The following is a 16,766-nucleotide window of genomic DNA, read 5'->3' as shown; positions in this document are numbered from 1 at the left end:
CTCGCATTTGGGAGCACGACGGTTCAAAACGCCCGTCGAGCCATCCTGATTTAAGTTTTCCGTGATTTACCTAAATCGTTTCAGGCAAATGCCGGGCTGGTTCCTTTGAAAGGGAATGGTAGACTTCCTTCCCCATCCTTCCCTCATCCGATGGGACCGATGACCTCACTGTTTGGTCCCCTCCCCCCAACCAACCAACCTATGCCTGGGTTTCGGGCAAGATTCCCTGTTTTGTCACATGGTGAGGTGCTATTCCAATACAGTTGGAGAGTCCTGCAATGCTTTGCAAGTTTAGGGGGAATACCCAGTGCGCTAGGGCGTGAGTGGGAATTTGGATGGAAGAGGAAAGTGCGCCAGGGTAGTTTGTGCAGATCTGTAAAGCCACAGTGCCTGAATGGCGCAGTGTTCAGCTCGCTCCCTCCTGAGCAGGAGTCCCTAGTTCGTACAAATTTCCATTTTTCGCTTCAAAAAATGGTCCAAATGGCACTGAGCACTATGGGACTTAACATCTTAAGTCATCAGTCTCCTAGAACTTAGAACTACTTAAACCTAACTAACCTAAGGACATTACATACATCAATGCCCCAGGCAAGATTCGAACCTGCGACCGTAGCGGTCACGCGGTTCCAGACTGAAGCGCCTAGAACCGCACGGCCACACCAGCCGGCTTTTTCGCTTCAATCTGCATTATACGTCATAGATGTTTGACTCAAGAAAAGGTCTCTGTAACCATATAGTTTAATTTGGCAAATGAATAGTCCAAAATGTTGTTAGTTATCAACCGTAAATTAGCGTTGTCATATTATAAAGGTAATATCTTTACAGAGACTTATAATCAAATTCCTACATGATTACCGTAAGGTTCACTCGTATCCAAAGATAGTTCTGACTAGAGAGCTCTTGCATTGCGAGCATTCTGATAGTTACGTGTAGAATATCACCATCTTTACTTGGAGATCTTTTGAATGTGTATGTTGTACGGTTGGAAGTGAAACTAGGAAAAGTAGGCAGGATGTGCTACTCTCAAAACGCGTTGTGATTAAAGTAACACTTACAGTCTAAAAAGAAACTGATGAAGGTAAATTTCTCTCTGCTAAAAAGCAATTTACTGAGAATGCACTCGTAGAATTTCTCACTATCGTTGCATGTTGGATAAATGGAAGATGTACCCATAAACTGGGCTAGAACAACGACTAGTACCGTGAGGAGTCGTCTTGCAGATAGGTGATTCAGCGACATGCAAGCAATAAAAAGAGATACAAATCTATAAGTTTTCTGCTATTTTGTCATTCTCTTTCTTGCAGGAGGTCCACTTATACGTCACTACGATCACCAGGAGCGATGCACGCCGTATGGAAGATCCTGGGGTTGGCGATGACCTTCGCCATGGCCTCTGCGTCGCCTAAAAACCGTAAGTCAGCTTTCATATCCTGAATCCTGCAGCATCATTATTAATCAAAGGACATTTATCGTCTTCGTGAAGACCGCACAGGATAGTGGTTTCATCCCTCAAACCCCGAGTATTTGTCAACAACAGTGCGTCAAAAACACTCTGTACACTTTTTCAATTCTCAGTCACATAACGTTTATCATATGATAACTCGAACAATCAATACACTGTTCCAGGTTTGTACGCTAAATGTCTCATATCATGAAATGTGGCTATGGAAATTATTCTTTCATTGCTTTCATGGTCGGAATACAGCGTTATGTACCAATGATTAGCATAAGCTAACGAAGTTACAGATTTTACCATATTAGTGTAACTAAAAGTACAGGTATATTAGAGAAGTACGAAAGCAGCAGCTAGTGAGTGTTTATCCTCAACTGTCTTGTTCCACGGTGCTGCTCGGTCAGAAGCAGTGTCTTGGGCGATACCTGAAGAAAATTTCACAAACCAAAATCGCTAAAAAAGCATTTCATTGGATGACTGGTTTCCACAAAGCTATGCTGTCATCATTTATTTTATGCTTCAATATTTTCACAACATCTTGTTTATCAGTGTGGTAAGTAGCTTCACATAGCTCTGTCGAAATAGATCATCCAATAAAATGCCTTTTTAGAGACCTTTGCTTGTAAAGCTTTCTTCAGTTATCCTATATTGCAGATCTAACCCATACTGACAATGTCAGGAATATACAGTGTCTAGACGCTAATCAGATTTGAAAACCCTTCACTAAGTCACTGTAGATGAGCTAACATGTAACCGGTTTTAGTAGGCTACTTAAATATGTAATAAGTGATCGTACAGAACACAAAGAAAAATGAGAATTCCTAATGTTCCGTTGCTCCTTGAACTTAAACCCGTGGTAGCTAAATCCAGAGTTTCCTTCCCTATCCGAGTCCAGTAATCGAAGCAAGACAATTTGTTTCAGACTAGACCCATTCTGAAAATCACAATCAATGTGTATGTTTCCTTTCGAATATACAAGGTGATGAACATTACTAATTTTAATTTTAACGTTCCTCCCATAACATAAAACATCAAAGTCCCTAAATCATTGTAAAAAATAGCGAAGACTTGGGTGAAAGTTACAGAAGATGCCAACCAATTTTCGTGTAACGATGTCGCAGTTGAAAGAATTCCTAACAGAAATTTCGGATTGCAAACACTGTTTACTGACTCACTGCCCAGAGGTTGTTCCATTACAACAGGATACAAATGTTGTAAAAGCTCTGTGACGTAAAGTTATTGTTGTGTCAATATGTGAAAGGAATCTTCTAAGCACGAGAATGTTCTTCACCTCGCACGTCAGTTCTGCTCCTTCCCATTTGAAGTACATCGCATAAAGCAGACTGAACATTTCTCTGTTTCACATCCATGATGAAAATGTGCACATAAAAGGAATTGCAAATAGGCGCTCCGATCCTATAACCAGTAAAGGTAACGTCCCTTCTGTGGCTTAAGATAACCGTAAGCTTGCTGTAAAAATAGCCCTCCTGAAGTATTAAGCTATATACTTAGTGTTTAAGTTAACGTCGTTCAAGAGCCATTGTGATTTACTTTACAGCACTTTAAGGCAATTGAAGAATGTAGCGATATCATGCTTGTTCATGCTTGTTAATCACTGCAGCGAAATTTTTATTAAAAAGAGGCAGACACTTCGTTAAGTACTGATGAGCAACTGTGGTTTATGCAGAAGGTACGCGGTAATATGGAACCTATGTACACTGACAAACGTTAGTTCCAATTTTGGCCACCAGGTGCAAAACTGATGTTGCGCATGCATCAAAGACGTGTAGGACCGTTTACATGTGTACTGGATTAGGAATAGGACGTGGGCAGAGCAGAAAGGCATAACGTTCATGTTGTTATAAACCGCCGCTTACAAAGTTTGTTCAGTATGCGCACAGGAGACGCCGACGAGATGTAGCATTTGAAAAACTAAGTAATCAACAATTGCTCGCAGCCGTTCCAGTGGAATCTGAGCAACGTGTTCCCGTAGGCCTATACTTGCCTTCAGGACATGTAGAGGCCTAACGCGTCCATGGTAAGCGCATTCTTTTATACATCCCCAGAGCCAAAAGTCATATGATTTCACAGCAGGTGATCCTGCTGACCAAGCAACGGTAAACCTCTAGAGATAAGAAGTTCGTAGAAGGGTGCATTAAGGAAATCATTCACTGGGAGGTAATCTTGTGCAGTCACTGCTGTAATGTAAAATATATCCCGTCACTTAACAGCGTATAGTACCGTCTGGATCTTATACGGTCGGTTCTTTTTTTTGTTTTTTGTTTTTTTGTTTCATGCGGCCCGTCACGAATTCCTCTCCTGTGCTAACGTCTTCATCTCAAAGTAGCAATTGCAACCTACGTCCTCAGTTATTTGGTGTATGTATTCCAATCTCTGTCTTCCTCTACGGTTCTTGCCCTCTACAGCTCCCTCTAGTACCGTGGAAGTCATTCCCTAATGTCTTAACAGATGCCATATCATCCTGTCCCTTCTCCTTATCAGTGTTTTCCAATTATTCCTTTCCGATTCTGCATAGAACCTCCACATTCCTTATCAGTCCACGTAATATACGGGTACTAGTGTAACATAGACCGCAAAACTTCCCGCACTTTTGACCACAGAAAGAACAATTCTCTTGACACAATACGAGCAGTAGCGCTACTGGGAGCACGTGCTCCAAGGTCAGTCACAGCAAGAGCAAGCCAGTAAATCACTCAGCACCTTCTTCTTTCAGGTACCGCAATAAGCTTACACGTGTTTTCGAATTTCATTATCATCTCCGTTGAACCATTTAATGACATAGGGCCTCTCCCTAGACCTTTCATTCGGCGATACTCTCTCAATGCAGCACTGTAATCGCTGCTGCTCACATAACAGTTTCACTAACATCACACGGTCTCTCCTCTCGATAGCAGTACCGTTCACTCGCTTTACAGCTTGTCAAACGACAGCGACAGCGTAAATATCATACATTCATGCAAACAGTGTAAAATGCCACATTTGCACCTGATGACTAGAATTGGAACAATCTTTTTTCCAACGTAAATCTACCAAGTTTCGCTGCCACACAATAACTATAACCTACACTGGACCTCAGTGAGTAGCTGCACTTTAATTATTACCAACCAGTATCATGATAGTTTTAGACTATGAAGCAATGCTACATTGGTGTGCAAAATTAAAGCAACAACGGAAACTTTGTGAAGTTGCGTTTATTTTGCCTCGAAACAATGTACTAATAGTAGTAGTAGTAGTAGTAGTAGTAGTAGTAGCTTTATTCATGCGTAGATCTATTTTTACAAGGATATAGAACATGTCACAGTATTTACAAATTTAGATCAATTTAAAATAAGCTAATTCGTATACGCATATATTTACAGACTTCTAGTTAGAGACAATCATTAGATTTACTCCTGGTATACAATGCTTTTTTTTTACAAATAACTTATTAAATAATGTAATGCAACATTGCTCACTCATATCTGACTATCAGTCACTGCATATACACATCTTGTTTCATAACACTTCACCCACTACACACACACACACACACACACACACACTGGTGGTCTCTGGGCCATTTTCTAGACCGCAACTTCCCATTTGCTATCCTGAAAAACTGAGTCAGCGTCCCTCCATAATGAGTGAGATGTTGAACTCAGAAAGGGGAAGAGGTGTTAGGATTGTGCTATGCATAACCTGGGGGTAAGTATTTCTAGAAAGAAAAAAAGAAGGAAAAAACATAAAGTGAAGGTGTTATGTCGAATGTTGGATATTTTATAATCATTATTATTATTATTATTTATTTGTATAACATTTTTTATCAAGCTCCTACTCTGTTTTAGCTAAGTAATCCTTCAATGAATAAAATGTATTGCATAACACGTACTTTTTAGCTGCCTTTTTAAATAAGTATAGCTTGGCAATTTCTTTAATCTCTTTTGGTAATTTATTGTACAGTTTTAATCCTTGGTAGAAAATGCTGTTTTGAGTTTTATGTTTATTTTATTCTTTGCAAATGTAAGTTAAGTCTATCTCTTGTTGCATGGTCATGAACAGAGCTGTTTGTGCATTAATTACCAATGTTATTTTTGATGTGTACAAATGACTGGTAAATGCATTCACATGGAGCAGTTAAAATCCCCAGTGTTCTGAACAGATCTTTACAATGAGCTCGACTAGTATTTTTGGATATATATTTTTAATGCTCTTTACTGGAGTTCGAAAACTGTGTTCATATTTTGTGCATTTGTTCCCGAAAAAAGAATGCCATAGCTAAGAATTGAGTGTACATATGAATAATATGTAACTGAAAGACACTGCATGTTACACACTGATGATAGGATTTATAACATGCTGATGACATTCTGTTTGCAAGTACCTTTGTGTGTTCACAACACTTCAACTGAGAATCAATATTCATTCCTAGAAATTTTGCATTCTTTTGACAGTCTATAAAGGTGCCATCTACATTTAATTTAACACTGTCATTTTTCCTCTTCATACTGAAATTCATGGCATTTTTCTTGATGTTGAATGTCACCGCATTACTTATTGAACAATCATAAACTTCCTTGTGAGGTTCATTTGCTTTCTCGCAAGAAGTTCTTGTTTTCTCAACGACTATCACAGTGCTCTCATCAGTGAAGAGGATTTTTTCACCATGAGTAACACTACTGGGAAAGTCATTGATTTATATCAGGAACAGTATTAGTCGTAATATACTACCCAGTGGAACCGCTATATTAATGTATTTTCGTTCTGATAAGTGTTTTACTAAATGTTTAGATCTATTTAAAGTATGTGTTATCTTCACTCTTTGTACCCTATCTGTTAGGTATGATCGAAACCAGTCGTTAGCAACCCCTCTTATTCCTAATGCTTCTAATTTATTTAATATAATCTCGTAGTCGACTGTATCAAACGCCTTAGAAAGATCAAAAAATATGTCTGTGACACACTCATCTTTATCAAGAGCATCAAGTACAACTTTTGTGAATTCTACGATGGCTGGTTGCGTATTTTTGCCGCTTCGGAAACTAAACTGTGATTCGCTTAAATGATTGTATTTATTCAAGTAATTCATTAATCTGTATTTCATAATTGCTTCTATTACTTTTGAGAATGATGACAGCAGGGAAATGGGACAATAATTTTCTATGTCTTCTGCATCATCTTTCTTAAGAAAAGGTACAACTCTTGCCTGTTTTAACTGCTCTGGAACTGTCCCTGATGTGAAGGATTCATTTATTATATTTGTTAAGGGACCTTGTATAATCTCTGTGCATTGTTTCAGTACACACATTGGTACTTAATCTGAGACTACTGACATTTTTTTTTTTTTTTTTAGTTTTTGAACAGTTTTACTGACTTCATTCTGTGTGGTTGGAAGTAATGTCATTGTATTTAGTGCAACATTATTTACAGGTGTTAAATTTGTTTGGGGGAATTTTTGCTGTAACTTCTCTGCAATACTTGAAAAATGCTCGTTTACACAGTTTGCTAAGTGCTGTGTATCATGTATTACTTTATCCACTTGCTTAGCAGTATGTTATTCTGTGTTTGTTTGCCTCTCCTCGTTTCCTTTTTTATAACATCCCAGACTGCTTTGCTTTTATTCTCTGCATTACAAATTTTTTTGTTACTTTTTTGCAGCAATCAGCAGCTTCCTAAATATCTATAGATCTTTTTGTATATATGATAGAAATTTAAGAATTCTGGATCATTGCGTATCTTTTTCATGGAGCTGAGATGTTTAAGTCTTGGGAGGACTTCATAATACCTGCTGTTATCCATCTTATTTTGTGAGATGTTGATACAGACATGCACACTTTTGGAAATGCCTTTTCGAAGTTCAATTTAAAGAATGTGGAGAATTTAGATAATTTCATATTCACATTGGTTTCCTTATACACTTCATCCCAGCTTTGTTTTTCTTGTTCCTTTGAAAAATCTTTTATTTTGAGTTCTAATGGCTGTCGTTTGTAGGCTCGTAGTTTAGGGAACGATTTGATGCCTTACTTAACTGTTGTTATTTGAAAGAGATGGTCTGATAGTCCGAGATCTTTTACAGCTACATCACATTTTTCTCTGTCCATATTTGTGGCCACATAGTCAATTACTGATGAAATCGTTGTGGTAACTCTTGTTGCACTACTGACCAATAGGGAAATGCCAAAACTTTGAAGGATATTTATGAAGGTGCTGCTGGATTCATTTATGATGTTAGTGTTGATGTTAATGTCCCTACACAGAATTATGTTGACTTTTGTTCTTGAGACTTTATCTAGAGCTTATGTTAACTTATTGAAAAAGAAGTGTCCACACTACCCTGGCAGGTCTATACATACACATCAAGCCCTGTTAATTCAATAGCTCATATTTCAAAGTGTTTCTCTTCACTTATGGTACTGAGGTCATGTCTTGATTTGAACTGTGTTCCTTTTCTGATATAATTGTATGATCCTCGACCACTTGAAGTAGTTCTGCAGTAAGAATTTGCCTTTTCATACAATGATAATACTACATGTTGGATTTATGTGTCACTGCACCAGTGCTCAGTAACACAAAATACTGTGCAGTTCAAAGATTGGAGCTCAACTCCTAATAGCTGTATTTTATTTTTCACTGATTGCATGTTTTGATGGAGGATTGTTAAGTCTGTGAAATGCCCCATGTTACTCTTTCCAATGATTTGTTTTTCTTTGTGACATTTGGTATATGTGATGTTTGAGGTGTTAAAATCTGTCTTGTGAGTGATTTTTTCAGTATTTTGAAAGTGCTGGAGGTACTCTTTAGGCAGGGGAACCTGTTGTCTGGATTTATGCTAAAAAAGACCTACTTTTCCTACCTGTGACAACAGGTATCTGACCATGTGTGGCCCGAGATCCACCACCTATGAATCAGCTCTATCTATCTTCCCTTCCCAGTCCTGTTTAGGTTTAGGCCATGCCTAGTGAAACCACATCTGTTGATAGTCCCGACGGGCACCAGAGAAACGTGAGCAAAGCTGGCTGTCCTCAGAGCCATCCCTAACCCCACATTGATTCGCCTCACAACTCCCTCAAGGTGTGGTCGAGAATAATGCCAGAACAGCTCAACAAAGTGTACGTTGGTGCCATGAGTCAGGGAAGCTATCTTCTCCAGGTCACCACCTATGTCATATGCCCCATCTCTCTCCAAACTGTTTCCCGTCCCACCCATTATCACTACATGGTCCTCTTTTGTAAAGTCCTTACATAAAGACTCTAGGTCCTCTATCACATGACTTAGCCCTGCATTTGGCTTTAAGATACTGGTGCCCTTGTACGCTGCTCCTAAACTTCCTTGTAACTGAGTGCCTACAACTCGCCCATGGCTATTACCTAGCAGCAGCACCTTCTTCTTCCTAACACTTTGTAAATTCCTAGGGTTCTTGGCCTCGGTTGAAGTGTGCTGCACATTTCCTGCTCCTCGTTCTACCTGAGGCTCTTCCCCACCCAACTCAGGCAGTGGTAGATACCTGTTTTTTGTGTTGATGATAGAACTGTTAGATCGCGTTCTCTTTCTTCCTATCCTCCTACCAGCTACCATATCCCAACCACCCTCCTCCTCCCTCTCTCCCTTGATCCTTATGAGTTCCTTCCTTGCTTCCTCCAACTGTGCCTGAAGGGCACAGATTTTCCTTTCCTGTTCCCTAATCAAACTGTTCCTGCTGCATACACTGCAGTTCCAACAGACAGCCTCTTCTGTTCTCCCAACATTCTTCCCACTGCATCACCCCCCCCCCCCCCCCTCCCAGTTAAAATATTTCCAACAAGATTGGCAACAAATCTCTCTACTCACTACCCTATAACATCTTCCACGTTTCTCACTCATGGTCAGTTTCGAAAGAATAATTAAGTTTAAAGAATGTTTTAAATTTGCCAAGGACGCGAGATTGGCTACGTGTAAAAAACAAAACGACACAAAGGTCTTACGTGCGCTGTTTTTTTTGTGCTGATTAAGAAATACAATGACAGAAGAATGAATTTGTAATTAATTTGCTTTTAGAGAATTTACGTTATCAGGCGTGTTTTGTCAGGTTTTTAAACGTTTATAACTCGGAAAATTTAGGCCTAGATCGCGCCTATTTAGCTAGTGAGCAATACGAAATGTGTTAGTTAAATACGATTTAGAAACGTTTAATTAACTTTTATTGCGTCAATAGACACTGATGAAACTAGTAGTAGTCTTTTTTAAACGAATTTTGCACTATCAAGAAAACTTGAATAGAATTTTTTGTGTTTGTCACGTAAACTTTCAGCTAAAGAACAAGTTTTTTCAAGAACAAGCGGTGCTGGGACGCTAATATTCAGTTGTGTGACAAGAACGAACACTACAGCAAGTATACAAAACAAAGAAAATTTAATTTTGACACTATTTCCCCTTAAATAAGCTCTTTTAGCAGACGAAGAAAATACCTGTGATCTCACTCGGCGGCCATCTGTAAACAGATGATAGTAAAGTAGAAACAATGTAAACAATACAGAACTTAAACAACTGCAAGATGCATAACGGTGGACAAAAACTTCTTAATTTCCCCAACTAAAGGGATTTGCACACATATTCCGACAACTAGTTAATGCGCTCAGTATGGGCACCAATACAGTCCTGACAACGATGGGGCATGCTGTGAATGATGTCATCAATCTCGTGTTGAGGCAGTAATGCCCATTCTTCCTGTAGAGCTACTCGTAAGTCTAGGAGAGTAGTTGGTGGGTGCTGAACTTGACTGCAACCCGTCCCCCGAGGACAACCCCCCAACCCCCCCCCCCCCCCCGCCAAAAAAAAAAGGCTTTGAGCACTATGGGACTTAACTGCTGAGGTCATCAGTCCCCTAGAACTTTAAACTACTTAAACCTAACTAACCTAAGGACATCACACACATCCATGCCCGAGGCAGGATTCGAACCTGCGACCGTAGCAGTCTCTTAGTTCCGGACTGAAGCGCCTAGAACCGCTCGGCCACCGCGTCCGTGCTCTGTTGGATTCATATCGGGAGAGTGAGCAGGCCACGCCATGCGTGCAATATCGTCCATTTCCATGAAAACATCAATCACTCTAGCTCTATGAATTCGAGCATCATCGTCCATCAGTAGTACAAACTCTGGGCCCACAGCACCCGCAACAACATCGCTTGAGGTTCCAAGATCTCTTCACGATACCTCACAACACTTAAACCTTGCCAATTCACCCGGATAATTTCTTGAGAAGGTATTGAGTGGTCGACATAAATCCTGCCCATACCGTTAGGGATCCTCCTCGATATCGATCCCAAAATCGTGTTCCACGTTCCCTAGAGATGAGAATCTGCCGAGAATCACTCTGCAATCTAAATCGGGACTCATTTATGAGAAGAACATTGCCCCACTATTCGACCTTCCAGGTGGCTTGTTGATGAGTATACTCCAGAAATTCCCTTGTGTGAAGATGCGTCAGAGCTACACATACAGCTTGTTTCCAACAATAAAGGGCACTGTACCGAAGCCTTCTGTACTCCGCTTGCGTCTACACAACACGTCCAGTGGATGCTGCGAGATCACATGTCACTTGCCGTGCAGTGCCCTTATAGCCAAATGACGGTCCTTTGTTATGATGGTTCAAATGGTTCAAATGGCTCTGAGCACTATGGGACTTAACAGCTATGGTCATCAGCCCCCTAGAACTTAGAATTACTTAAACCTAACTAACCTAAGGACATCACACAACACCCAGTCATCACGAGGCAGAGAAAATCCATGACCCCGCCGGGAATCGAACCCGGGAACCCGGGCGTGGGAAGCGAGAGAGACCACGAGCTGCGGACTTTGTTATGATGTCACACGTGTCCGCCCTGCCCTCGTCTTCGGGATATAGTTTCGGTCTCCATAAACTATCACCACATTCGAGAAACAACAGAACGATTCACATTAAGCCAGCCACATTAGTTTGCGACTCCGCTGCTTCCATTCTTCCTATGGCCCTCCTCCGCAGAGTGTGGTAAGCGTATTCTCTGAGCAATACCGCATCTTCTATGACTTATGTCTCTATAATTCACCCTGTATCATTTCAACCGAATACAAGCAATAAAGGTTTAAATATCGCCTAGAAAAAATAAAAGTATGTAATAAATGACGCAGCCCATTGATGGAGCATCGTATGGCATTCCGTATTCTGTATTTGGAGAGGAGCAAGAAGCCGTGCTGAGTTGCTGGAAGTCCACGGTGACAACGCATCCTCATTTAAGAAAGTGGTTCGGTGGTGCAGACATATTCAATGTGATCTCACAAGTCTGAAAGAAGAAGAATGAAATGGTTGTTTATCTGTGAAGACCCGGGATTCGCAATAGAAGTTCAGGTCCTGGTACTAAAACACTCACATATCATAATCGAGTAGGATTATCTGAAGTGAGTCATCCTTCTATTTTCAAAGTCCAGCACAAAAATTAGAATATAAGAAAGGCCGCCGCCGTCTGGGTTCCGAAGAGACGCCGTACAGAAGCAGCAGCGGGAATGTTAGATCTATGTCTGACCGATTCAGACAGCTTCTTCAGCCGCATGAACACCATGGCTGAGTGCTGGGTGTATCAGTATGATTACGAGGCAAAGCGGCAAGCCGAAAAAAGGCGGAGATCCGGCGGTCACTGGACAAGGGGTTGCTGAGTGTTTCTAGGGACTGCCATAGTACGGTACTAACAATATGCTCACAGGAGGAGAAACCGTTACAGGACTAAATTCAGAAAATGCTAAGGAACCAAAGGCTGTTGCAATCTCGGTTCAAAAGAGAACGCATAAAAGACGACAGTGAAAATTAGAAGAGAGTAATGCCTCGGTAAAAAGATATATGAGTCAAGCATACAACTAATACCACCCTCAGACCTTAGCAAAAGAACCCAAGAAAATTCTAGTCATACGTAAAATCGCTAAGAGGGTCTAAGACTTATATCCAGTCACTCATAGAGAAATCTGGTGTAGCAGTAGAAGATAGTAAAAGGAAAGTCGAATTCTGAAATTTCTCGCTTAACAGATCGTTCACGCGTTCGTTTGACCATGTCTCCCGTATAAAGTGCACAGTAACAGGCATCTGTGGAGCAGACAAACTAGTGAAAGAGTTCAAAGCAAATACGTTGCTCTCTATTGAAACCCAATTTGGTTTTACTATGAGTGCTCTTTGGCAATGGCCCTTCCTCAACTTGCATTTATCGCGAATCTCTCCCCCAATGCCAAGTCCCAAGCAACTGGTAAAAGGCGCTTGTGACTCATCTACATGTAAGAAGAGTAAAAGAACGGACGCGCAAAATTACAGACCAATATCCTCAATATCGGTTTTCTGCAGAATTCTAGAACGTATTCTGAATTCGAATATAATAAATTTCCTAGAGACCGAACAGCTTATGTCCACGAATCAGCACGGCTTTAAAAAGCATCACTCGTGCAAAACTCAGCTTGCCCTTTTGTAGCATGATATACTACGAACTATTCGTGAAGGGCAACAGGCGGATTAGATATTCCTAGATTTCCATAAAGCATTAGATACGCTGCCCCACTGCAGACTGCTAATGAAGAAACGAGCATACGGAATAAATTTCCAGATATATGAGTAGAAAGTAATAGAACCGATTACTTTGTCCCCGACGGCGACTGTTCCTCAGAGACAATGGTATCGTGAAGAGTGGCCTAGGGACATGTGATAGGACCGTTGTTATTTTCTGTATACATACATGATCTGGTGAACAGTGTGAGCAGCTGTCTGCAGTTGCTTGCTGATTATACTGGTGTACGGTCAGATGTCGAAGGTGAGTGACTGTAGGGGTATACCATAAGATGCCTTAGACAAAATTTCTATTTCGTATGATGAATGGAAGCTAGCTCTGTATGTAGAAAAATGCAGATTAATGCAGATCAGCAGCAAGAACAAACCCTTAATTTTTTAATGCAGCGTTTGTAGTTTTCTGTGCGACACAGTCACATCGTTGAAATATCTGTGCGTAACGTTGCAAAGCATGTCATATGAAACAAGCATATAAGAATTGTAGTGGGGAAGGTGAATGGTCGACTTCAGTTAATTGTGAGAACTTTAGGTAAGTGTGGTTCATCTGTAAAGGACATCGCATGAAAGTCGCTAGTGCGACCTGTTCTTGGATAGGCCTTCTGTCGAGTTTTTGGCATCCGCAGCAGGTCTAATTAAACGAAGACATCGAAGCATTACAACAATGCTGGCTGCTATATTTGTAATCGGTAGTTTAGAATAGTACACAAGTATTACGGAGATGCTTCGGGACATGAAATGAAAATCCCTGGAGGAATGCGACGATCTTTTTGAGGAACACCACTGAAAAAATGTAGAGAACCAGCATTTGAGGCCGACTGCAAAACGATCATTCTGCCACCGTCGCACATTTCGCGTAAGAATGACGAAAATAAGAAGCATGTTAAACAGTCTTTTTTCTCTCGCTGTACTTCCGAGTGGAACAGGAAAGGTAATAAATGGTGGTATAGGGTACCTTCCGCCACTCACCATACTGTGGCTTCCGGAATATGTAGGTACACGTAGAGGCTGTCAGGACGAAACGTGATAATTAAAATATTATGGCGATCCCTCGTACACAGAGGGAACTACGGAGCATTGTGACGTGGTTTCGCCACCTGTAACGTGACTGTCAGGTTTGGTTCGTCTTGTTACCAAGACTCCAATTACATCGTAGCCATTAAATTTCCTCCTAATGAGAAAGTACAATTTTTTATAGAACGTGGCTTCGGACTATACCAACAAATTACTGAACCCGCGAACTGAATTGTAATCTGAAATGAGGCCTCATTAGGTATCATGCTGTTGAGATTAATTACTCAACTTCTGATTAATTCCTTAACATCTCGAATACGAGAAGGGGAGCGAACGAATGCTATGACAGTAGTAACTGCAAACATACGCATGCTACGGTGTAACAAAAGCAAATTCATTCTAGAATTATTTCACTACTTACTTTTGGTTACACAAATTACACACAACTCATAATACGAATTGAAATGGCATTATTTATGGTAATAATTACATGAAAATAGTCAGAAAATACTGTAATCTATTGTTAACTGTAGTGGTTGATTATTAATCTTTGGAATGGTAATTATTTAAGCAAAGAGAAACTAAAATGTAAAGAGCCTTTAACTAATTTAGCTCCTGCAGTATTGCTTGATACTTCAACTTTAAAGGAACACACTAATCGAGTATAAATAGTAGTGAATGCACAATCTTATTGCGAGAAACTTAAGCAACTCTCTTAAAAAATTGAAAATAACTCAACTGCACCGACTTGACTTTTGTTGTTGGCTGATGTTGTTTCATTAGGACATTAAGCCTTGGTTTTCCTATACCGTAGTTTGAAATCACTCATTTCATAATTGAAACAATGTTGCAAATGGAGCAGTACCATAAACCCAGTTCATATCATATGTTAAAATGCACGTTGCTCAGCTTCCAGAACATATATCATCTTCAGCATTAAATTCAGTGTTTAAGTTCAAGGACATTACAATAAAGGACACTTTTAAGTTTACCATCTCGTTTCTTTTTCAAAGCATTCAGTTTAACATATCTTACACGAATGGCCAATTACGACTTTACAGGCCCTATTCAAGCACAGTAGGTGCCTTTGTGCCAACGGCCTTGCCTCTGTGGTATCACCGGTTCCGTCAAATCACCGAAGTTAAGCGATGTCGGGCTGGACTAGAACTTAGATAGGTGACCATCCAGTCTGCCGAGCGCTGTTGGCAAACGGGGTGCGCTCTGCCCTTGTGAGGCAAACTGAGGAGCTACTTGACTAAGAAGTAGCGGCTTGGGTCTCTTAAACTGACATGCGGCAGGGAGAGCGGTGTGCTGACCGCATGCTCCTCTATATCCGCATCCAGAGACGCCCTTTGTCTGAGGATGACACGGCGGCCGGTCGGTGACGTTGGGCCTTGCAAGGCTTGTTCGAACGGAATTTAGCTTTTAGGTGTCTATGTATTGTAGAACTACCGTACAATCAAACGGCGGACATAGCTAGTCTGCAAGCGAGTGCATAGGGTGCAAGCGTCAGAATTAACACCAGAAAGCTTATTGCGCGCAGTAGTACTCATCATACTCATCACACTAACTTATGGCACGACACTATGTGCTCTACTCGAGATCCAGGGTTCCCGCCACGACAGCCCAACGTGTTCGGTCAGAGGGCTAGCTGCCCTCTGTAATAATAAAATAATAAAAATAGTAATAAAAACCTGAGCAAATTATTCAACGATCAACTTTAAAAAGCCGTCATGTGATATCCGCCCATACCAAATGACGAGAAGAAATAGGGAAAAAATGGTAGCGTCTTTGGCTAGTAATCAAAACAACCTGGGTCCTGGGTTCCGGGTTCGAACCTCGCCACTGGTTAAATTTTGAATAAAAATCGACCGTAGACTTTCGGGAAAGGAAGTCACCGACATTCCGCCGAGGACCTTGCGAAAGAGGGCGGAGGAGCGGACAGAGATTCAGGTCCCTCCATTGCCCTTTGGGGTGGTGAAATGTCCCTAAAAGGCGAGAAAATCAGCATTATCAACGGTATGAAGATGCAGAAGTCAATGGAAATCAGCCCATTGAAGTACATAATGTTTATCCACAGGGCATTTGGTTTGTAACTGAAGATCTCTTCCTTGACGAAAGATTCCGAAATAGTGCCCCTTACGTATCCTCGGGAAGGGACTACCAAGATGTATGACATGTGAAATTCAAAGGCTCAGTCTAGACATAACGAAGATTAGTGAAGCGAAATGGAAACAAGACAAGGACTTTTGATTAGACGACTACAGAGTAATATCAGTAGCAGCAGAAAATTGTGTAACGGGGGTAGAATGCGTTATTTATAGGACATTAGGGTAGAGACTCAGCTGCAGTGAACAGTTCAGTGATTAAGGTTCGTCTCATAAGATTCAACATCAAAGCAACGTCGACAACGTCGCAAGCAGCAGATGAAATGTTAAAAATGTTAAAATGTGTGCGAATTCCTAAGGGACCTAGCTGCTGAGGTCATCGGTCCCTAGACACACACACTATTTAAACTAACTCATGCTAAGAACAACACATACACACCCATGCCCGAGAGAGGACTAGAAACTCCGGCGAGAGAGGCGGCGAAGTCCATGACATGGCGCCTCAAACCGCGCGGCCCCTCCGCGCGGCTGCACCAGATGAAGAGATAGTGAAAGTATATTAGGATGTTGAGCCTGTAATTCAGTATGTAAACGGAGATGAAAACCTAATACTCGTGGGGGACTGGAAAGCGGTTGTAGCGGAA

At 41.0% G+C, this 16,766-nt stretch overlaps 1 protein-coding gene across 1 annotated transcript in view; it reads left to right on the top strand.

Moving 5' to 3' along the window:
* Positions 1-16,766, top strand: part of LOC124596040 (protein takeout-like) — a 123,834-nt gene that overhangs the window by 53,171 nt on the left and 53,897 nt on the right. The window contains exon 2 of the mRNA XM_047135009.1: positions 1,305-1,411. Coding sequence (XP_046990965.1) covers positions 1,342-1,411 — 70 coding nt within the window. The 5' untranslated portion in view covers positions 1,305-1,341. The remainder of the gene's footprint in view (positions 1-1,304; positions 1,412-16,766) is intronic.

The sequence above is a fragment of the Schistocerca americana genome, chromosome 2 (assembly GCF_021461395.2).
Source record: "Schistocerca americana isolate TAMUIC-IGC-003095 chromosome 2, iqSchAmer2.1, whole genome shotgun sequence".
In the NCBI taxonomy this organism is placed as follows: Eukaryota; Metazoa; Arthropoda; class Insecta; order Orthoptera; family Acrididae; genus Schistocerca; species Schistocerca americana.
Note: the sequence above shows the minus strand (reverse complement) of the source record. Positions and strands in the feature narration are given on the sequence as shown.